Source organism: Podarcis vaucheri, assembly GCF_965113315.1.
Source record: "Podarcis vaucheri genome assembly, chromosome: 2".
In the NCBI taxonomy this organism is placed as follows: domain Eukaryota; kingdom Metazoa; phylum Chordata; class Lepidosauria; order Squamata; family Lacertidae; genus Podarcis; species Podarcis vaucheri.
Genome location: NC_138760.1, coordinates 55,903,610 through 55,926,712, shown reverse-complemented (window position 1 = coordinate 55,926,712; position 23,103 = coordinate 55,903,610). Strand labels below are relative to the sequence as shown.

The window sequence follows — 23,103 nt, the reverse complement described above, 5'->3', positions numbered from 1 at the left end:
ATACACATGGCCACACATTCTCTGACACACACTTCCACTCGTGTGGATAGTTTACAATTCAGCCAAGAGGCAGGTAGCACCTTCATTCTTGAGCTGGAATATATATGCCCTTATTTGGTGGTAGCCTTTTCAAGCATCTTGCTAATCTGAATTCATTTACTCACCAGTATGGTGTCCCAATGAAGGAATCCCGTCTTTGCAAAGTCTTCATGTTTTTGGCAGATACTCCAAAATCCGCTGAAAAGAGTTTGATCATGTTAAATCCTCTGATACCGGCTGCAAGTTGCTTGTGTGCCTTAAGCAGCTCAAGCAAAGAGCTACCTTCTGTCACCAAGAGATTCTCTGAAAACAATCAACGATTATCGAAGTGGCCAGGACAATGCCTAGGCCCTAGGCTAAGGTTCTGACACAGTGCAAGGGCTTATCCACACTCCCTCTTGTCTCCCCGGGAAAGGAGTGTGGGGAAACCACTCAGACTTGTGCTTTCTAGGCACGGGATAAGCAGAAGTGTGGACAAACTCTAGGACTACTTGTAGCTGGACACATTTTTCATCAGTAGATGCAAACTGGAACGTGATTTCAACAAACAGAGGAGTTCTAGGTGACCACAACACATGCATAATAATCACATGGAGCAAAATCCATCTCACATAGACAAAAGAGACTGTCCCAATGAGGGTCAGAAGTTTAAATACTGTACCAGATTTTTGTTAACTGTGCCCCACGAAAGCCAAGGTAATTGTATTTATTTATTTTATTCTGCCATATAAATAACAGGGGATGCTAAAGGAAGCCCTTTCATTTCCCATCAGGTTAGTGGAGCATTTTGCTTTATTTTAACAGTTAAGTAGTTGGATACCTCAGCAAAATCCTAACAAGCCATCAATTGTTTTCTCCTGCTTCCTGCTGTTGTCTGCAGTTCTATTTTGTGTTAAGGGTTATTCTTCCTCCTCTTTCTAGAAAATTTCCACTGAAAAGGTGATGAAGTGTAGGAAACGTCACCCTGTCCTCGCTAACAAACTACGCCCTCTCCAGCTTGCACAGAAAACATGCCAATTCCTGTGGCAGACATCAATTTATACACAATCCCATACAGAATGAAAAAAGTTGCATTTATCAGTCTCCCCTTTAAATTCTGCAGATGGTGACCCCAGATTTGTTGTTGGTTTTTTGTTTTGCTTTAAGTCTTTCTGGACCCAGTACAACCTATCCCCATTCTGAAGAACATCCATTCCGGTGGGTACTATCATTCAAAGAGGCGGAACTGGCATAATTTTAGCTCAGCAACTCTGAGCAGGAGCGAAAGGGAAGGCCAAAGTTCAAAGTATGCTAACATCCCTGTGTAGCTCAGTCAGTAGAGCATGAGTTTCAGCCCCACGTTGGGTGAAATATTCCTGCATTGCAGGACTAGATGATCTTTGTGGTCATTTCCTACTCTACAATTCTGTGATTCTAATAAAAACCTTCTCAGAAGGGGATCATCACCGCTAGCATCAGCAAAAGAGGCCAACTTCTGATACAGAAACTGAACTTTGCTCCCATGCCAGGAAGATCACTTCAGGCTTCTTGCAGCACATTACCATAGCAAGCAACTGCTTTCTCGATGTCCCTCTGCCTGCCTGCATCAAACTGATTTTGCATGCAGAGGATTTATGTCCACATCCAGAGTTAATCAGCACAATCCCATTTATAAAGGAGGGTCTTTGAAAAGTGTACCGTGCAAAGTAACTTCATCACAGTTTTTAGAACCCTACGAATTCTAGGGTGAAGAGAGAAAAATATTCTAATTAAGTTGAAAGAATAACCCTCAGCACCTCTCCATTCACAGATTTAGCTGATGTCAACACTGGCTGATTCTAGGTTATAAATACGTTTCTGGAAACTCAAAGGTTTGCAAAAGTACAAAAATAATAGGAAAACCCTCTCTAAGGGGCATCTCTCAAGAGTCAAGACAGTCCAAAGAGGAATATGAACAGATATTAAATCATAACTGGTTATTCTGAGGGTGGGATAAATTGAATGTAATTGAGTATTTTGAAAGACCACATTGTTAACTGATTGCAGTATAGAATTCGCAGCACTCCACACTGCAAAAATTTGTTTGAGACCAGTTAACATTGTTTCTGCTTTTTGTCGTGTCTAATTCTATGCACAGTTACCTGGGGGTAAGTCTCAGTGAATGTACTGAGACTGACTTCTAAGTAAATACACTGTTTGAGATCTTCTTGAGAGAGGGTTGAAAATCCCTGCTTGGCCAGGAAGCTTACTGGGTAGCTTTCAGTAGGTCTCTGTCTCTCTGCTCAAATGACCCCTCAGGGATGCTGCAAGGCTACAACGTGGCCCCCAGCTGCTCAGAGGAAAAGGGTGGAGAGACAACAAACCTAACAAATTATTATTTTACAGCAGCCAAGCATGCATAATTTTCTCTTGTGGTCACACAACAGCTCTTACAGTTGCTGTTTTTGAAATAAACAACAACAACAACAACAACGCTGCAGCCACTGTTTTCAGCCACTCATCTCACTGTGTGCAGGAAGCAGCTTTGCACCCATCTTACACAAGGGCTAACTAGTTTGCCTCACCAAGCTTGATGTCTCCATCCAGGGTCAGCAGCACGTTGCCTGCCTTCAGGTCCCGATGGATTATCTTCTTGCTGTGGAGGTAGTCTAGGGCTTCTAGCATCTGGCGGCAGATCACTTGGATCTGGGGTTCGGTCAAGCCTCGATCCAGTTCTATAAAACAGAGGCAATTGGAAAATGCCCCTAAATTTAGCTTCAAGGAACAGGGTTGACTTTTGCCCTGGGTTTGAATTAACAACTGTATAGACATCAGGGGTGAGCAACCTTTTTCCTGCCAAAGGAGACATTCCCTCAGATTTAAAAAAGAAAAAGGAAACGGGAGTGGATTATTCTGAGGTGCAAAATATCTGCCAGCTTTGGTTATGAACTGAAAGGGGAAAACCATTGCAGAGCTTATTCTGAAGTTCAACATTTCACTGATTAATTTGTATATGCAACATATAAAAGCTCATAGCCCTAACACATAACCACTAGGCTGAGAGTAAAATACGAAAAACATACGATATTTAATCTTGCTCTACTAGAACACAGTGAATGTAGATGAGGCGTTTCAAGACAATTGTTTCTGTTCATGAGCAATACGCCTTTGCTTTGGACATTGGGAGAGCCGTATTTGTTTCAGTGGGTGGTTTCTCTTTCACCTACTTTTATTAGGGAAATAGTGATTTTAGGCCAGGTATGGAGACCCTGCGACCCCCCAGATTTTGCTGGACCACATGCTAGATGGGGGCAATGGGAGTTTGAGCCCAAGAACACCTGGGGGGCCACTGGCTCCCCATCCCAGATGTAGGTAGACCCTGACGGAAAAAGAAAACAGGGCTGGCATTCCCTCAGATATATGGGTAGAATTCAATGTAGTGGTAAGGAGATCATTTTTTCAGGGCAAGCATTTCTGCTCCTATGCTTCTTCCAAAGGGTGAAATTCAATTAAATTTTACTCAGGGTATGTCCCTTAATTTCCATGTAAGACTGCTCTGAATACCACTGAATAGGTTTCCCAAAGATACCAAAAGCTGTCTAAGACAATTTGCAGGATGCCAATCCTCTGCAATCCCAACTGTCTGTGTGGTTAGCTGTGACGGGGGGAAATTCATAACAAATACAAAATGCACACTTGGAATTCATTCACCACAGTGAGAATCAACCCCCCCCCCCAATGACTGGTCATGAATTTAATGCCCCCGCCCTTCTTTCCTGAAAACCACAGGCTGGGAGTTTAGACTTGTGACCTCTGCACATTGCCTCCTGTAAGAGTACGTAGCTTCACCACGTGCTGCCTGGAGCATAGATGCCAGACATGATCTAGGCCTTTGAAATATAGCTCAGTTCCTCCTCCTGCTCCCCCATTTTCCTCTAAAAGCAAACCCCCAAACCTGGAGGGTACCTGTGAAATGAGATATGCTTCGTCTGGTTAAACAGGAGACTTAGATCCTGAGAAACTGAAAGCTCCCTTTCTCCCCCTTCCAGGAAGATTGGCAAACTCACACAACCCCCTGCCATAGCTACTGTTCTTGAAAACTCAGCCAGAGCAAATCTAGGCTATGTCCCATTGCTATAAGACAGCCTTTGTGTGGGCTTGCTCTTTTAAAAGCAGTAGCTGCTGTGACCCCTTCTCCTCACATTCACCCCCAAATACTATAACATGGAGCAATCATTCCCAGTAAGTCTGGGAAAGCACAGCAGCCACATGCTTGCTTCTTGTGTTGGGTCTGAGTCAAGCCGTGGAAAATAATACCCTCCTCGATGGCAGATGTCTTCCCCCTCCCTAATCCCTCATGCGTGCACATGATCAGTTTCAGCCTGTTCACATGCATGTTTTGGGCAGAAACCTAATGCTCTGCTTTCCTGCAGGGATGGAAGTGGGAGGAACGACCAGAACACATTTAATGTGCTGAAAGACCTCAAAAGGGGCTTCATTGTTAAGATGCTTCATGTCACTTACCCAGCATGGTAGCATCCACTGCTCCACCAGGGCAAAACTCGATCATGATCTGTCAAAAAAATAAAGTTTTAAATGGGCAGCTGGAAATTATATTTCAGAGAACAGCTCGTTTGCTATCAGAGAGAACAACAACAAAACCCTCTTCTTGGAACAAACCAGCTTCTTCTTCCCCAAAACTAAGTAACACTCCCAACTATTTTTTTATTGCTATTGTTATTTTTGGCACAGCAGAGCAACTTGCTGTTGGGCACAAGTCCCTACTTCTAAAATGTTATTGTAAGGTGTTTTAAGTCAAACTCGGCTGCTTGCTGCTTAAGAACATTATAATAAACAACATATGAGATCTCACACGAAATCAGGACTGTCTAACTTACAGCTCTTCCAAACAGAAATATTGCTACTGCCTCACATTCATAAACCTCTTTATTCAAATACTGTAGTTGTTGAAATAATCCTGAAGGGTTGTTCGGTATTATTATCCTCACACTGCAGATGCAGTGAAGTTGAGGCTGAGAAGAGACACAGCTTGCCTAAGGGCTACCAAGAAAGTTTTCACCGCAGAGGTGAGGATGGGAACAAGAGACTTCCTGGTTTGCAGCTGATTCCTTTAGTTATTATGTTACTCTGACGTCTGCCTAACCCTGAAGAACGCCCATCCGATCATGTCCCCCAAGACCTCCCACAGAGTAAACGGGAGAAAACAAAGCCTTGACTTCAGCCCACAGGAAACTTCCTTTCAGATCATTGCCCTCTCACACAAAATGAAAACCAGCCCCCCTATGCCCCCTGTACCTGCAGGCCCATCTGAAGCAGCTTCAATGCTCATGACTCCACTTACGCATTTGTTTACAGGTTTGGATTGCAGCTTGAACAGAGAGGGCTGCTGCAGATACTTGAACTTGCCAACAGGATGAAATAGTTGTCATAGTTGAGAGCTGACGTGGAAACAGCTCAGAAGCATCCTAAAACTCACAGTGCTCCTTTTTCTGCTTTAATTTGAAGATGAAGCCTGCTGCTGGTTCTCAGGGGTTTGCCTGTTGTTTTGTAATAGTGCTAAAAAATAATATGTTTTGCCCATCACAACATTCCCCTGAAGTCCCTAAAAGTCACGCCTTTTCACAACCAATCAGGCTTGAATTTTTATAATTTGTCTTGAACATGTCTATGAAGTAAAAGGATTAGCTACACTGGAGTCTGAACTAAGGGAGCAAGTCAAATTTGTCCACTGTAGTTCAGGTATTTATCTGAACTATCACATGCACATACCCCTTCATATTTTGCACATACCCCTTCATATTTTGCAAGTGGTGAACTATGTTTTTGTCTGCAGCTAAAAGTGCCCCCTACCCCAAATCTCAGTCCAGGGAAGGAGCCAACTCCAAAAACCTCAACACTCTGTTCTATGTGCAGATTGGCTTGCTCTGTGCTGGATTATAAGGAATATATTCAGGATTACACTTCATGCCCCCTCCTTTGTGAAATTGCCCTGTTTCGAGATATATTTTGTACTTGGAATGACTTAGACTCCATATGTGCCAAATTTCAGCTTTTGAGTGGCCTGGAAGTACCACTGCCTTTTGGGGGAAGGGCTATCCGTTTGGGAACTGAGGCAGCACTGAAGTTGGGGTGTCATTTTGGTGACACAAGAATCGAGTTTCAGGGCCCGAACTAATCAACTTGGTAACCCATGTAGGTGAGGCCTAATTGTCAGCTAGGGCATGGGCTGAGGGCAAATGATGCAGCCACCTTGCTAAAACTAAGCCAGTCTCTCTGGTCCGTGCTGGGATGGGAAACCACCTCAGATCCTCATGCATTTTGCCTTGAATATAATTAAACTAAAATTAAATTAAAATCATATATACACACAGAAACACATCCATCTCTTATCCATCAGGTGACTATTCACCTGATTTGGAGGATTCCCCCCCCCACTGGTTTCTCCTACTCTGGAACTAGAAGTGCATATACTTTGCATATGCACGCTTTTAGCAGTACTCACATCAACAAATATTTACAGTGAGCAATCTCTGCAAATTCTATTATCATCGTTATTCTATTATCACTCAGGTGTAGCTAATTTTTCTGCGACAGGAGAACCCCAGTGGAGTGACCTTTGTTCACTGTCATGTGTCAGAGAGCTTTGCTTTGTTGCAATAAACATTTCAACTGTGTCAAGCATCTCCTGACTCATGCACCAATAAATTCCCATGCACTGATCATTGCTGTTTATCTATCTATACAGCATGTTCTGGCACAATCTATAATGCAGCTTGAGCCAGGTTCTTGTCACAACACCATCAGGATATATCTCACCTTGTTAGTGCAGAAGGGCTGACTGTACACTGAGACTGCAGCCACTCTCAGTAATCAGTATCTAAACCCATGAAAAGTAATTTTCCTGTTTGCTGCCCGTGTACTTGGAAACACCCCCCCCCCAAATAAAAACACAGTTATTTAGCATGGCGGAAGGTGTTTATTACAGGTGGGTACTTGAAAACTTAATGGGGAAAGTCCTACTAGCATTATTTAATGTCATTTCTGGCCTAGATCATAAGTTTACATCTGTAAAAAAGAAGGGGGGAAGGAATGCTTTGAAAACAAAGTGCACAGAAAATTCTGGAGTCGCCACTGACTCTTTGATAGCTTATGGCAGAGTCTAGGAGCATCTCAAAGTCTAACAGATTTATTATTGCATGAAGCTGAATGGGTTAGAGTTCACTTCAACAGATACAAAAATCCAGGAGCATTCTTGGGTGAACAGTTAGTTCTTATGGGGTGGGTGCAAACCATTTGCTCAGAACAAGGGATGAATGAGTGCTTGGGAAGACAACATGACTTCAACCGGACACCTTTGGCTCTTGAGAGAGACAAAGAAGAAAAGAGTAATGCCAAAAGCAGATTCTTTGCATTTCTGCTTCCTTGTTTGTTCTACCCGGACACTGAGGTCCAGCACCGAGGGCCTTCTGGCAGTTCCCTCACTGCGAGAAGCCAAGTTACAGGGAACCAGGCAGAGGGCCTTCTCGGTAGTGGCACCCTCCCTGTGGAACACCCTCCCACCAGATGTCAAAGAGAACAACAACTACCAGGCTTTTAGAAGACATCTGAAGGCAGCCCTGTTTCGGGAAGCTTTTAATGTTTGATGTATTATAGTATTTTAATATTCTTTTGGAAGCCGCCCAGAGTGGCTGGGGAAGCCCAGCCAGATGGGCGGGGTATAAATAATAAATTATTATTATTATTATTATTATTATTATTATTATTATTATTATTATTGTTTAAAAAGCAAGCAATGCTATTACCTGGCTGTTCTCTGGTCACCCCCCCTTCCCCCATGTAATCTCCACCCTCTTAAAAAGAATCAAACTGCCCATAGCTCAATCTTATTAGTAATTGCTCTCCTAGATTTCAAAACTTCTTGAATGCTGTCTGCCACTTTTGTCTGCAAATCCCGCCCTTTGTCTCACACGGCTCCAAATAATACAAATCGAAAGCAAGTCAAATGTTTGCCAACTAGGTGTGCCGCTTCCTTTGGTGACAGAGGCCCCGGTGCCTTTAGCAACTGCATGACAGGCGTTCCAACATTCCTCCAAGAGGAGAAAGCCAAAAGGCATAGCTAAGCCTTGTCCACTTCCGCTTCAGGCGCAGGTCCTGCTCCAGGAGAGGCCTTTGTGGAATGAGCGACGCTCAGACTCGTTTTGCTGGCTGCTACCAATTGAGCAGTGTGCTCCTTGCATTGTGGCAGCAGGCCCTGTGATCTTAGGAAGTTGCCTTAGTCAGACCACTAGGCCCATCTAGTCCAGGACTGTTGACCCTGGTTGGCAGCAGCCCTCCAGGTTTCAGGCAGGGTGCAATGCCAGCCCCACTGAGCACAGGAACTTCTGCATGCAGAGTAAGTGCTGTAACACTCAGCTGTGGTCCTAACTAGTTAGGATAAGACAGACTTGAGCTATATTACAAAATTTGACAGGTTATGTCTTGTGCCACCCTCAGGGTTGGTGAAAACAACCAATAAGCCTAAGGCACTTGGTTCATGGCAGGGGTCAGTAAACTTTTTCAGCAGGGGGCTGGTCCACTGTCCCTCAAACCTTGTGGGGGGGCCGGACTATATTTTGAAAAAATAAAATAAAAAATGAATGAATTCCTATGCCCCACAAATAACCCAGAGGTGCATTTTAAATAAAAGCACACATTCTACTCAGGTAAAAACACGCTGATTCCCGGACCATCCACGGGCCAGATTTAGAAGGCGATTGGGTCGGATTCGGCCCCTGGGCCTTAGTTTGCCTACCCAAGTACTAGAGAGGCTGCGCCAATCTTTGGGAGAGACAAGGAGCTGAGTGCCAGCTCTGCTCCCCTTGTAATCCAAGAGGGATCTTCATTGAGAGAAGCACGTTTCTTTCACCTCAGGGAGGGTCAAGGAAACTGGATATTATTGTGGAGTCCAGGTTTAAGTGTATGCCAACTTAAACCTATTTCCAACTTGGGGCTTTCAAAAAATCTTTCTCTCTCTCTTCCCTACCTATGCAACTAAGACCAATGTACACTGAAAATCTTGCCCTCAGATATGTAATATATTAATGCCACTGAAATATTTCAAACAAGCCAGTGTTATGTACTGAAGTTCTCACCCTGGGCCAGCAGGGGGATACTGTAGATAGTTCAGGTCCACATATGCAAATAAGGGATCGAAAGTGATGTTCAGCGATTGGATAGTTACAGAAAATGGTTACTGTTGCGTTCTAGTGGTGCTCTTTATAAGCAGGCTGGCTGAACCCTTCAGTTCAGTTCAGTTCTGGCCTGGCCTGTGAATAAACAAGAGCTGTTTGAAGAATCTCTGTGTCGTCTGATATGTTCACCTGCAACTTAACAGGCTTGCTCTGCAGTAATCACCCTACTAACCCTAGTTTCCCCCACTGAGACATTTCACTTCCTTGCCGTTTCTTTCTGCAGCCCTAGAATTGCTGAGATGAGAAACTGTAGAGTCAAAGCAGTCACATCAGTTTGGAATGAGTCAACTCAAATAACTTTGAATCTTGCTAATCTGATTATGGTGGCTGCATTCTCTCTTTTTTAGTCTTGTGCTGCATGCATGAAGGTATATTTGTGACTGTAGTTTTCATATTTCAGTTACAGATTTCTACTTGCCAGGCACAACCATTGTTATTCTCTGTGCTGTAATTTGCTATGTCAGCTTTAAATTCGTTTAAATTCAGCTGCCTTCCTTCACTATTGAGTGGATATAGAATTTGATGTAGAGCCAGTTTGAGACCAGTTTGTAGACGATTGGAGAGGACTAACCCCAGCTTAGCTTGGAGAAAGGAGTGTGCCAGTCAATTTAGTAAGGCATAAAGGTTAGAAAAGTCAGTGAATACAGGATGCAGGGGAGGAAGCCAGAGAACCTTAGATAGGTTTTTTTAAAAAAACAATTTGCAATTAAGATAAGAATAAATATGGGCGGGGACTGTTTGTACACAGTCTCCCTACAGCTCAGAAATCCAGTTTAAGTTGCAGTACAGGCTCTAATAGTTCCAGATGTATGAGGTTCTAATAGTTCTAATGTCAAAGTTTGCCTTCTAGCACCAAACAGGATGTTCTGTACATTCCACTCTGCAGAACACATCATTAAGCAGTACTTTTTTTTAAGGTTGTGCCTATCAGCAAAACCTACATGATCAAATTTAACTGGGGATGGTTTCTGTGCTTCTTCCAAAATGGCACCCAACTGCATTTTGTGCTGGAGTGCACACATGGGCGTAGTCAGGATTTATTGGGGGACAGGCTTTATGTTAGGGGGAGCAGAACTGAGTTATCTGTGATGCAATTGCTCAGTTAGTTATTTTAATTTTATTTTCTAGATTTTTTTGGGGGGGGGAGGCAGCTGCCCCTGGCCCCTCCTGGCTACGCCCTGGCTGCAATAAGGAAAGGAGAGCCAACAGGCTCTAACCAGCCACACTTGGAACAATTGTCACGCTCTCTATTCTAACTCCAGCCTAGAACCGAAGAGTTGGAAGAGAACCCAACAGTGTAACTCTCTGCAACGCAGGAATCACAGCTAAAGAATCGCTGATAGATAGGAGAGGCCACCACTTCCACTGTTGAATGGCTGTTACTGTCAGAAAATTCTTCCTAATGTTTAGTCAGAATCTCATTTCTTTCTGGTATCAACCATGGTTGATTTCTGGTTCAGTCATGGTAGCAGTTAGTGGAAGGTCACCCCTAAATACCTGTACATCGTAATCCATCCCACCATGGAATTCTGAATACGTTTTCCTTTATTGTGGGGTGGGGCTTTTAAACTGGTCATTATTATATTAGAAGTTAAAATACATGACCTTAAAGGAAAGACTCTCGTGGCCCAGCAATCCGAATAATGCCTTTTAAATGGATGCTTGAATTAGCATCTTTTTGAGACAGCCTTGCAACTTCTAACAGGGGAGATAAATTCCACCCATTCAAACCTTTTAACACAATCTCCACTCCTTTCACCAAAGGGGATTTAAACTCTTTGGCATGGCAATTTAACTGCTGAGAAAGCAAAGATTAGTGTTGCAAGCTTGGCACCACCCTTCCTATGTGAAGAATTCATGACCTTTGGTCCCTCCTCTTACAAAGTGGCAATTCACTCAACTATTAATCCTGCAGGGGGAAAAACACTGAACAGTAGGGTGTGCGACAGATACACACACACATTATTGGGTGTGTTCCTTCTACTTCTCTGAAACTCTCAGAATTTACAGCTAAATTCTCTGTGAAAACTATTCCAGCCTTCTGAAAGGACTCCCCTATATGCAATTCATCTCCGTATAAGAAATGAATTAAATGCCCTAGTGCAAGAACCGCCTGTAAAACTGACTTATTTGTTATCCTACCCCTTTTTGTGGCAAGTGTAAATAAGCAGAATTGCCTGTATAGTATTTGAACAGCAAAAATCAGTTCTGAGAGGACTGGCCCTAAAGTGGACCTTACTAGATGAGTGATAAAGCAAAGATGGGAGAGTCAGTTGTTATAGAGGCAACTCCTTTTCTGAGCTCTGTAATTTTTAAAATATTGCAAATACAAATTGATCAGTGCAAGTCCCTAGAAATCTTAACTGTGAATAAGGTCTTATATCCTGCTGTAAAGAATCCCGTTGACTAGCTTCTGCAATATAAACCTCACCTAATCACAAGCAACAGAGGGAGTTCAGGGTTAATGGGTCATATAATGGCCAACACAGGAAGGGCTTGGTCAAAGAACTTGGCCAAACAGCAGCAACTCTTGAACAAGTGGTGGTGCAAGGATTCTGCTCTGGCCAAAAGGAGGAAACCGTACTCATACTAGGCAAATGGAATATTCATGCACCAAGAAGCCAGCATGTCGCATGCACCAGTAGATAGCACAATAGATAGCACTCCCTGATCCTTATAAAAGGTCCCAGGTCAAACTTGTTTGCTGATACTGTATAAGCATTTAGGAGACCTGTTCTTTATGACTACAGATCAGCTTCACAGCACTACAATCTCTCTGAACAGGAGTGCTCTCGCTCTCTCTCCAGACTAAAAGCTTCCCTCAGACTTTCTAGGCACTCACATGATCTCCCAAAGCCATAGCAGATTTCTGGTGATTTCACAGAATACCACAAAACAAACCTCATTTGGAGGGGGGGGGGGGAGAGAGAGAATTCAAATGTCAACAGCTTGTCTGGCACACAAGTATTCAGTAGGTGGAATTTAAATAACCAGCTCTCTGTAAAACAGATTGCTTCCATTTTGCCATTATTCTCTTACAATACAAGGGTGCTATTCACTAGGGAGCTGAGGCATAATGCTTTATTTTTTCCTGAACAAAATAGCCTACAAGGAGAAATATGTGGGAAATTTAGTACTGGCGACATAGTATTATTGCCCCTCTGACCAGAAGGAAGTGTTGTAGCAACACATGACTCCTTCAATTAGCCCACATATAGAGGAGGAAAATGCATGTTCTGGTCATCTATATATTGTTCTTCCCTAGGTAAGAAGCTGCACCACTTACAAAGTGGCCATGGGTTTCTTGTGGCTGTCTCCTGCTTCCTGCTCCATGCATAAACCAAAAGCAGCAGCAGCAGCAGCAGCAGCAGCAGCAGCAGCAGCAACAGCTTGGTCCCCTGGGATTGGAGGAAGAGAAACTATGTCATTCCCATTCATCTTCCTTACACCTGCCTAGCCAGCCCCAACAGCTGCAATCTGGATGGTGCTGTTGGCTGCTCCAAGCCCCTTAAGGACCAGGCATGGCAAACACATCATAGTAGTGACAATGTGGTTGGCAGCCACTGAGAGGCAGCAGCGGCAGCAGCAGCAGCGGCAGCGGCAGCAGCATTCAGAATGCAGTGGATGTCCTCAGCCATCTCACAAATGGTGCTAGTGACTGGACAGCCCAGTTCCATACTTTGGCACTGCACCAATTCTCTCTCCCACCCTCCGTGTTCACATTTAACTATTTCTTCCTGTATAATTTCTTGTTAGCTTTTGGGAAAAGTTATAGGCTAGGCTGGGTGAGATGGTGTGCTGTTTATATAAATGCGTAATAATACAAAGCAATAAAATTTGCAAATGAATAAAAGAAAAATGCATACTTTGCCAGTAAAACCTACATCTGATAAGGGATGGCCTTGTCTGAGCGATCTCTCTTCAAAACGGATGCCTGGTTAAAATCCAGATATGCTTGCATTTTAATCAACAAAGAGAGCTAAGTCATAATTTTCAAAAGGATACAAGCAAGCCTGTACCAAAACCCAACTCTCTAATTTAATCAACTTCCTTTAAAGCACTGCTCTGTATTAATAAAACAACAAGATAGGAGCTTTGCTGATTCATGAGCATCTACATGCTGATGCTTGAACTCCAGGCCTGATGCTTCATTTTGACCTTAAAAACATGTTTTTATTGAAGACGTGACAGCTTCCAAAGAACTGCTAAGTGCCTTCTTCCTCAGGACATGCCCACACTGGAGTTCCTTGCCTTTCCAACATTATTTCTGCAGGCCACAACCTGAAGTGTTGGGGGAGTTGAATCAGAAAGCACTGCACAGGGTGTTGTTCTACCCTGGGAGCTCCTGTTAACCACAATGGTGCTCCAAGCCACAAACACATCACCCCAAATCTGCCATTTGGAGGATAAGAGACAATTTGCCAGCGTGTGTGTTTGTCACAGCAGAGGTGCAGCACTGCTTGCAAGGACAAGATAATTGAAAATAGCCTTATGCAGACATGTCTTTATAGAGGAGAGCTTAGCTCCAGGCAAATAAACTTCTGCAGGAGATAATGGCATGGTTCTGCTTCACACATTAGGACAGGGAGGGGAGTGTGTCACAGCTGCTGGCTCTGCTGCCAACCTGTGTGTGCTGACCTTGCATGAAGCCAATCCGTTCAATGCGGAGCTATGCCATGACCACGTTTCCCAACTACACACCTGAGTAGGACTTGCCATTATGTTCCACTGAACACACACAGATTGGGAGTGGGGCTCTTAGCCACACACAGGTGTCAGCGGAGTCACCTGCCGCAATCCTGCAACCTTCCACATGTTTATCGAATGAGCCCCATCGGCATGATACATAAGCCAATCCTTGGCTTCGCAAGATCATGCTCATAGCCACTTTGCTCCTCTCGTAATTTTTACTGCTGCAACATTCTGAGCTAAGCTTTGGCTTAGGTTTGGCTTACCATGTCAGCCCAACTCTCAGTGAAGCATTCTTTTAACTTACCACAAGCTGTAACCATGGTTTGTTCTTGGCTCAGCTCAGCACAGCAGTCAAAAGGAACAGAGAGGAGTGAAAGTGGATATGAGCTGTTACCTGTAAACTGGAAAGTTCAGGCGGCTTTGCGAAGGTGTATTTTGTATTACCGTGTCTTGCAAACCAGCTCAGTGTGTGGAGGCGACAGGAATTCAGACACCAGAAGGGAATTGAATCTACCGTTGTGAGTGACAGAAACCTGGGCATGATTTGGTTAAGAGAATCAAACTAAATCATGTACATATTTTAAAGAAAATTGGATATTAGTTTTTTTCTAATGCTCTTGAAAAGAAAGCACACTTCACTTGATAAATATGGTACACATTTTACTCTCACCATTACAAATCTGCAGGAAAGAGTGAAGGAAACTCTCTTCGGCCTGTAAACATGACCATAAAATCTGTGTGGTCTAGAATATGCACTAAAATGGTTCTTTCCTGATTTGAACCTCATTATAAACAGCACCCACACGCACAGACAAATGGAAGAGAGACTCAAAAGCATTTTAGGGTTGTGCATGAAAAAGCCATCATGCAAGAGAAAAAGGTCTGAAGAATAAATATAAGAGCCAAAAACTGCAACAGCTTGCAAGTGGGAGTCAGATGCATTTTCTATTGCAAAACTGAGCAAAGCCCCCCAACTGCTAACGTCTTATTTGAAACGTGGAAGCCATTGTTCATAGCTGTTCCTGTATCAGGAGTGATAGGCCACCACAATGAATAAAGCAGGAGCAGGCAAGATGCTACCTGTTCCACCACAACATTCCCTTTGAGCCTTTTTTTTATGCAACCTACCAGTTCAGCATGCCAATCACTAAAAAAAAAAAAAAAAAAAGACCTAGATCTTTTACGGCTTTCTAGAAAAGGCTGAATACAGCGATTGCATATCTTTAAGCAAGTGTGTCTCCTTCCAAGAAAATGTGATTAGAATCAACCTTCTAGGCAGCTGGGGAGAGGGGCAACCTTGTGAGTCATTCCCCTCCTTGTCCCTGTAGCCCACTCCAATCGCGTTGCTTAAATACTTCCTTCCAAAAAGCCCCAGTAAGAAACCTCCTGCCCATACCCACCAACCATCTTTTCACTAATAATTAGGTGAGCTTGGGTAATTTCTTCCATTTACATATATTCTGATTGAACAAGGTCCATTTTCTTTATGCATCTCTTTTGATTTCCATACCGTAAAGCCAGGAATGTTTTGGAAAAGGTTCTCTCCAGGTCTTAGAGCCAATATTTTAAACAATCATCATTATGCTTTTAATACACACACCCTCTAAAGAAAAGCTCTGAATACTTTCTGCTGCCTTTGCAAGAGGAAATGCATAACACATTGTCCTTTCATACTGGCTCTAGAAAATGGTCATATACCTGAAGACAAACTCCTTCCCACCAAATTTTGAAAGCTTTCCCTCACATGAACTCACCTGGACCCTGCAATCACCATCTAAGGCCTTTCTCCACTTGCCCCCTCCACAGGTCATCTGGAGGGTGGCAACATGAGAACGAGCCTTTTTAGTGGTGGCTCCTTACTTTGGGAATGCTCTCCCCAGGAAGGCTCACCGGATACCCTCTTTGTCTAGTTTTATGCACCAGACAAACCCTTTCCTTCTTATCTTGGCTTTTGGCCCTTAATTTGAGGGATTAAGAATGTGTGGCCTCTGCAGACCTGTGCTCCATCACAGACAGTTGGAGCAACAGTGTAGCCATGCCAATTCCTACATTCTTAAACCCCCTGGTTTGACGCAGGGCACACAAGCACCTGGTAGCTTCTCCTGACAGGTAGATCCAGCTGCTCCCATTGCTTCAAGTCCCTCCTTGAGCATGGAGGGGATTCCAAAGGCTCTTCAATTTCTGAGACCCACCCGCCGGCTCTTTTCCCGCCGCCTCCCTGTCTCTGACTGTCCAGTCACTTCCCCCTGATTCCCCTCTACCTCCATCCCTGGCAGCCCTTTCACGGGCAGCACAGAGCCCCACAAATCACTGGCCCCTCCCCCTGGATCATCCTCCCCGTCACCTGCCTCCCCCAATCCCCCTGCTCGTCCCTGATATCATGTTAAGCCCAAGACCTGTTCTTACATTATGCTTTACTGAAGGCTTTCAAAAGAACATTCATCACAAGGAATACCAAAATCTGGCATGACGAACACTTACTTTATTCATTACCAAGACAAAGCTTCATTTTAGTATGGAGATTTGCCTTTAATGCAGTGCAGCAGAGCAAAACAAAAAACAAAAAAAGTAGGCTGCATTTATTTATTTATTTTACAAGAAAGAAAGTAAGATATGTATTAGTCCAGCTAAATGAGTGACCTCTGGAATAAAGATGGGGGTAAAGCTGGTCATTTACCGAAACCCAGTTACCTATCACAGGTTAAAGAATTGTGGTAGACAGGTCACAAACTAAAGGGTTGCATTCCACACACTACTGTTACTGCATTTATAAAGCAGATCTAAAACAGCAAGCAGTTCTAAGGTATCCAGTAAGTAGCTTTTGCAACAGGGCTTCTACACAAAGCTACTTGGAGCCAATCTATGTTCATTTGCAGCCAATGTCTTATTCTCAAGCTCAAAAGTTCCTAACTTCGTTCGGAGGCTATTTTGACCTGAAAGCGAAGAGAGCAGTGTATTAATCTTACCCATAGTTTGCTGTCATGATAAAAGGCTCCTAGCAGCTTTACAATGTAAGGGTGGTCACAAGTCGCAAGGATCTCAATCTCCACCGTGTAGTCCTCCAGCTCATCTTCACTCTTGGTCTCAATGACTTTGGCAGCAGCTAAGGCACCCGTCTCTCTGTTTTTGGCCTGTATCATAAAAGTAAAGGAAACAGTGTAAGAAAGTATTGCCAACAGCAAAAAGATAGCTGGGCATGTTTAGCCTGGAGAAGAGGAGGTTAAGGGGTGATATGATAGCCATGTTCAAATATATAAAAAGATGTCACATAGAGGAGGGAGAAAGGTTGTTTTCTGCTGCTCCAGAGAAGCGGACACGGAGCAATGGATCCAAACTACAAGAAAGAAGATTCCACCTAAACATTAGAAAGAACTTCCTGACAGTAAGAGCTGTTAAGACAGTGGAATTTGCTGCCAAGGAGTGTGGTGGAGTCTCCTTCTTTGGAGGTCTTTAAGCAGAGGCATGACAACCATATGTCAGGAGTGCTCTGATGGTGTTTCCTGCTTGGCAGGGGGTTGGACTCGATGGCCCTTGTGGTCTCTTCCAGCTCTATGATTCTATGTTCACACCTGACACCAAACCATGGTTTTCAACCAAGTGAATGGGCAAAGCAATGGGCTTATACACAGACCTCTCCTCCCGTGAGCCAGGAGGACTTTTGCTCTCTCTTAATCTCAGGTTCTTGTGTAGCATGAGGCAGAGATCATGGTTTTGACCAGATATACTGATGGATAGCTCAGTCAGTAGAGCAGGAGACTTTTAATTGGAGGGTTGTGGGTTCAAGTCCCACATTGGGCAAAAGATTCCAGCATTACAGGGGGTTGGACTATATGACCCTTGTGGCCCCTTCCAACTCTGCAATTCAATGAACCTATGGTTCTGTGATGTTTGGTTGAGTAGAAATCTGGCAGCGTTTGTTTCACACAACAAGAAAAGCCAAGATTAAAGCAAAGCAAAACACAGCTCCGCAGAAGTCTTTCTCCTGGCCACGTAGAAAGAGAAGACGGAAACACATACAAACATGAATCTTTGCTCATGTTAACTCCAACTCATGCACACAGCACTAAACCATGGTTTAGTGTTACATGAGAACCAGGCTACTGGTACAGCAGTTGCACAACTGTGAACCCTGTACAGGGTGCTATTTCTTTACAGCTGGTAGTATAATTTGTGCTATTGGGTGTTAAGAGTTATGTGCCAAGTAAAATGATGTACTAATGGTCTAATCAACATGTTAAAATGAAATAATGAATATGGATGCTACCCAAGATAAGGTGAAGTATTAAAACAATAAATTTCTAAACCATCTCCGCTCAAATATGCACAACTTCAGACAAAATGCTTAAGGAAAGGCAACTAGAAATGGGGGCAGGTGGGCTCAAACCCAGGCCCCCAACAGGTAGGTCTTTAGTGCCTTACCCTCCTGAACTAATGGCGCCCTGGTATGACAGCAATGTAAGCAGGTTAAACTCTGTGGGCCAAGGGTGCCCCTCTAGACTTCATTTCTGGCCTGAATACAGTCGCCTGATGCCATAAGCCAGTCAAGATCCACCAAGTCCTTTAAACCCTTCGCATCAGAGTCAGCTCTGCAGTTCAAGGTAAACTGCTCAATGGCATCATCTCACCTCACCAGCAGCAGCCCAGTCCTCTGCTTCTGGCCCCTTTGAACCTTTGGTTCACGTGCACCAGTACCACACCCCCAGTTGTAACCTGCCCTCTGAGTTTGGCCAAGGCCTAAGAGGCCCCCAAGGAACAAACAATGCAGCTCTTCATCCACTGAGAAATGGCAATTGCATATATCGCAGCCCCAGGTGGTGGAGTTTCAGAAATCTGCTAGTGGAATTCTCTGAACTCCCAACTCATCGTATGTTGGGTCAGCGGTCTTTGCCCACCTGCCAACTCTTCTTTACACAATGCAGAGGCGACCACAGGCGAGAGAATGACCATAAGCCGGGTTTGCCAGACCTGGGATATTTAGCACAAGATTTCCTAAGGAAAATAAAGGCATATTCTCTCTCTCTCTCTCACCACCCCAGATCAACAGCTAAAATTAGTAGTAGCCTTATTAGGTAACCAATCTGTGTAAATGCAGGGCAGTACCATACACTCCAGATCACTATCTAGTACTCGGTACACAATAAATTCTCCAGATGGAGGGGCATATAAAACTTTGTCTCTGCATAGACAGGACCTTCCAGGCAGAATCTTGCACAAGGCACTCATCAGATGGCATGTGTGTGTGTGTGTTATGTTTCTACTAGAGGAACACGGAGGCCAGTTTTTATCTACATTATTGCTTTCTCTTTTTAGGTCTCTGTTTAGAAAGCCTGTGGAGAGTTTACAAAGGGATTAGTTCCCAACATAAACACTCAAGGTGTGCTTGAGTCAGGCACATGCTATTGACGCTGGTAACACAGCTGCGATTCTGAGGTAAAAGCCAAGCCAGCACGGTCTGGATGACGACATTTTGGAGACTGGTGCTGAGAGAGTGTCCCTTTGCTGGGGGTTGCATGCACATTATTTGCACAGTTCTGTTTCTTTCCAGGAGAAAGAGATATGGCCTATTCCCCTCTCCCTCTTCTTCCATCATTCTTATATGGCTCTTTACAGGAGTGTCATGAACACCCGGAAAAAAGCAGGATGAGAAGTACTTGTAAGTATGCCTGGTTTCCCCTTTTAGAACTTGAAACTGAAGGGTCACTGCTCAGGCACTGCAGGAGAAACTGCAGTCTGTTGCTGGAATTCTTTTCTGGGGCCCTTTCTTATTGGGCTTTATTAAAAATCAGAGGACCTCAGACTTTTACATCCCTGCTAGTGACTGACACTCAGTCATCCAAAAAACCCACACAATCCAGAAGCATCTATATTTGAAGATGTGAGACCTGTGTGATGAACCCCTAGAATTTGATACAGACCAAACAGAGCCACCTATAGGATCTGTAACTTGGAACCCCTGTGGAGAAAGTTCTGCAGAGGCCAATATTCTGAGTTTTATTTCCGATACACTTTCCCAATTTAATCCCTTATTAACAGTCATCACCGTTGGCTAGTTCTTCTGCAATGGGAGTTCAGAAGCACAGGAAGGTGGAACTGAGCTCTAAGTGAATTCCTGACTGGCTACTTAGACCACTTGCATCAAGAGACAGATTGTCCTTTGTCACTGCTACACATGATACTTCGCCTAATGAAATAGCTCAGCTTTCACTGGTCTCAAATCCCCCCCCCCCCAAATGCAAGGCATTTCCCTGTCTCCTTCAGAATTATGTTGATCAGGAGAGCCATTACAAGAAATGGATGCTTTCTCAGGCAATCTTGTCTGGAACTCTGCACAATCTCTGAAACCCAAGACTTTACTCAAGCACACAAAAACAAGCAAAGTGAAAACAATTATGCCTTTCTTTCCCATTCCTAGTCCCCCTCCCCTTCAAATAAGCTTTCTTCATATATGTTAACATTTGGTTTAATTGATTAAAAAGTTCTCTCTCTGGAAGTTCTTTCTGGAATCCTCATGTGCTAAGACCTAATCATTCTTAAGCTAAGCCCTGTCTTTCCAAGGAGAGCCCACAAGGTTTAGTACAATTTGGAGCTCTCTGGTACAGTAAAATTAAATAACTTTTCTTCTTTATCCTCACAAGAATTGGGCTGGACAGAAGAACTCTACTGTGTAGGACTTAGGGCAGGGGTAGAGAACCTCAGGACCAGGGGCCAAATGTGGCCCTTGGTATTCTCCCACGGTCAGGCTCCCTCTCCTCAGGCCATACACCTCACCAGCCCTGCTTCAAACACCAAGTATTTTTGACTGGCGGAATTGTGTCCTTGAACTCAGATACTTCTGGGTGGAGGCATAGATGACTGTGTGTAAAAACTACCTTTCTGTATGAAGGTAACATGTTATGTTTCTCGCTCCACCCACTTTTGCCTCTGGGTCCCGCCCACCCCTGGGCCTTGGTCCTCAGAAGGTAGCCCAGAATATGGGCCTTGGACTGGTCTTGGTTTGTCAGCAGGCTCAGTCTGAGCAGTCAATCATATTCATTTTCTTGGACGGAGGAGGACCCTTACCAAAAGGGAAACTGCCAGTAGGAGAAAGCCTCCCCACCCCCAGGGTCTTCATACCTGCAACAAAATGTTGTCATGTGGAGTGCTCCTGTACAGGATTCCAGCTAGCCAGCCACACCACAACACTCCACTTCATTTTCCCTGCCTCCCAGTTTCCCACCCCCTCCATTCCCTGCAAACAAGCCTCTTAATTTCCCCCTTCTACCCACCCAAAGATTTGTGTTTATCTGCCAAACATGGAATTCCCCTTCCAGCTGAGCCTGCTGATACTTCCCTCTGCTGTGTGGGTGGTGCTGTCTTGGATCCATAAGGATCTACACACTTGGAGAATGAGTTTGCTGCAAGAACCATGGATAATGATGATGATGATGATCACATAGTGGGTGCAAACAGTTATGAGGCGGGGCATTAGGTCTACTTGTGAGGGTGGGGCATTTCGCCACAAACTGCTGAAGAGAAATGCAGGCACCACCCATTCCTCTCAGGACCGCTGCTAGAATTCAAGAGCCAACTGTTATTAACAGAGGTTTCACTTGTGAGGAACTGCAAGCCCCTTGCAAGAGCCCTGCCTTTCCTTCCGTGGTTTACACAGCTTGTTTTTAGAGGAGAGCTACTAGAAGAAGCTTCCTTTTCAATCAAGTTTCTTGGAAGGCGTCCGCAGCGTAGCAAATTCCTCCAGTTCTGGACTCACACTTGAGGTGTGTGGGAAAGGAAGCCTATGCTGTGCGATAGCTGCACTGGACAGAACAAAAAGAGACAGTTGGTGTCTGTTTCCTTATAAGAACATACTAAGAGCCTTGCTGGATCAGGCCTTTGGCCCATTTAGTCCAGCATCCTGCTCTTGCAGTGTCCAACCAGGTGTCTGTGGGAAGCCTGAAAGCTGGACATGAGCGCAGGAGAACACCCTCCTCTTGCGGTTTCCATCAGCTGGTATTCAGAAGCATTCCTGCCTCTCTGACTGTGGAGGCAGAGCAGAGCCATTGCAGCTATTAGCCATTGTTAGCTGCCTTCTCAATGAATTTGTCTAACTCTCTTTTCAAGCCATCCAAGTCGGTGGTCATCTAATGCAGTGTTTTTCAACCACTGTTCCGCGGCACACTAGTGTGCCGCGAGATGGTGCCTGGTGTGCCGTGGGAAAAATTAAAAAATTCGAAAGATTTTTTTTTTTTAAAGTCAAATTTTCGATTGGGGCGCCGTCCCCGGAGGGAGGCGGGCGAGTCGGGCGGCGAGAGGCGGGTGGCGGCGGCGGCGAGGAGAGGCCGCCCAGTGCGGGGCTCTCGCCGTCTGCCTGCCTGGCTGCCTGCGAGCTCAGTGGGCAGCGCCTCCGTCCGCAGCGCCCGCCTCGCGGCTCTCATTCCCTGCCCCTGCCAAAGCTCACCCAGCCAAGCCGCGCTCTCCTTCCTGCCTCGCTTTGCTGCCTCCTCCCCCCCCACCCCCAAAGCTTGGAGGTTCCCCGGCGCCGGCCCGCAGGTTTGACCCCCTTCTCACACCTGTTCGTGCTCCTTGCACGGAATGGGGCGGATGGGGAGGAACGGGGCTTGCCGCTGCCTCCGCTCGCCCTCCCCCCCTCCGCCGGCGGTCCCGCGATTCTTGGCTTTTTGGCGGTTGGCACAGAAGGAAGGCAAGGGGGAGGGGAAAAAATTGAAACTTACACTTTCGTGCGTCCCTCCCGGCGTGACACTGCGCGCTGATGTCACGGGGATGTGCCTCGAGATTTTTTTTCATGAAACAAGTGTGCCTTTGCCCCAAAAAGGTTGGGAAACACTGATCTAATGGCACTGCTGCAGCTAAGCCTACACATACACACGGATTACGGATGAGGGAGAAATTTGGTTTGGTTTGTGTTTTGAATATGAATCTACTTCATTAACACTTCTGGAAACAATACGCAAACCAAAAGGGAACTATCCTTCAAAATGCACACCTCTTTGAATTCTGCAGTGCAGTTTTGCACCTAAAAAAAGGTGTACAGAAATGTACCTATTAGGGGAGGTGTGCATGAAGAAGCCAACATTAATGAAAACACACATAAATGCATTACAGTTAAAAGCATTATTAAAAGCAGCATTTTGGCATCTGTGCAGAAGAGCATAAAGGTCTGGATTCC

At 44.7% G+C, this 23,103-nt stretch overlaps 1 protein-coding gene across 2 annotated transcripts in view; it reads right to left on the bottom strand.

The window, feature by feature from the left end:
• STK10 (serine/threonine kinase 10) overlaps window positions 1-23,103 on the bottom strand; it is a 66,510-nt gene that overhangs the window by 23,128 nt on the left and 20,279 nt on the right. Inside the window, exons 2-5 of one of the 2 annotated variants that reach the window (XM_082213017.1) lie at window positions 16,907-17,071; window positions 4,522-4,570; window positions 2,583-2,732; window positions 165-237 (exon numbers count right to left, since the gene is read on the bottom strand). In XM_082213017.1, the coding sequence (XP_082069143.1) occupies window positions 165-237; window positions 2,583-2,732; window positions 4,522-4,570; window positions 16,907-17,071 (437 nt within the window). Of the gene's footprint in view, window positions 1-164; window positions 238-2,582; window positions 2,733-4,521; window positions 4,571-5,313; window positions 5,405-16,906; window positions 17,072-23,103 lie in introns of those variants that run through there. The other variant, XM_082213018.1, reaches the window with a different exon arrangement.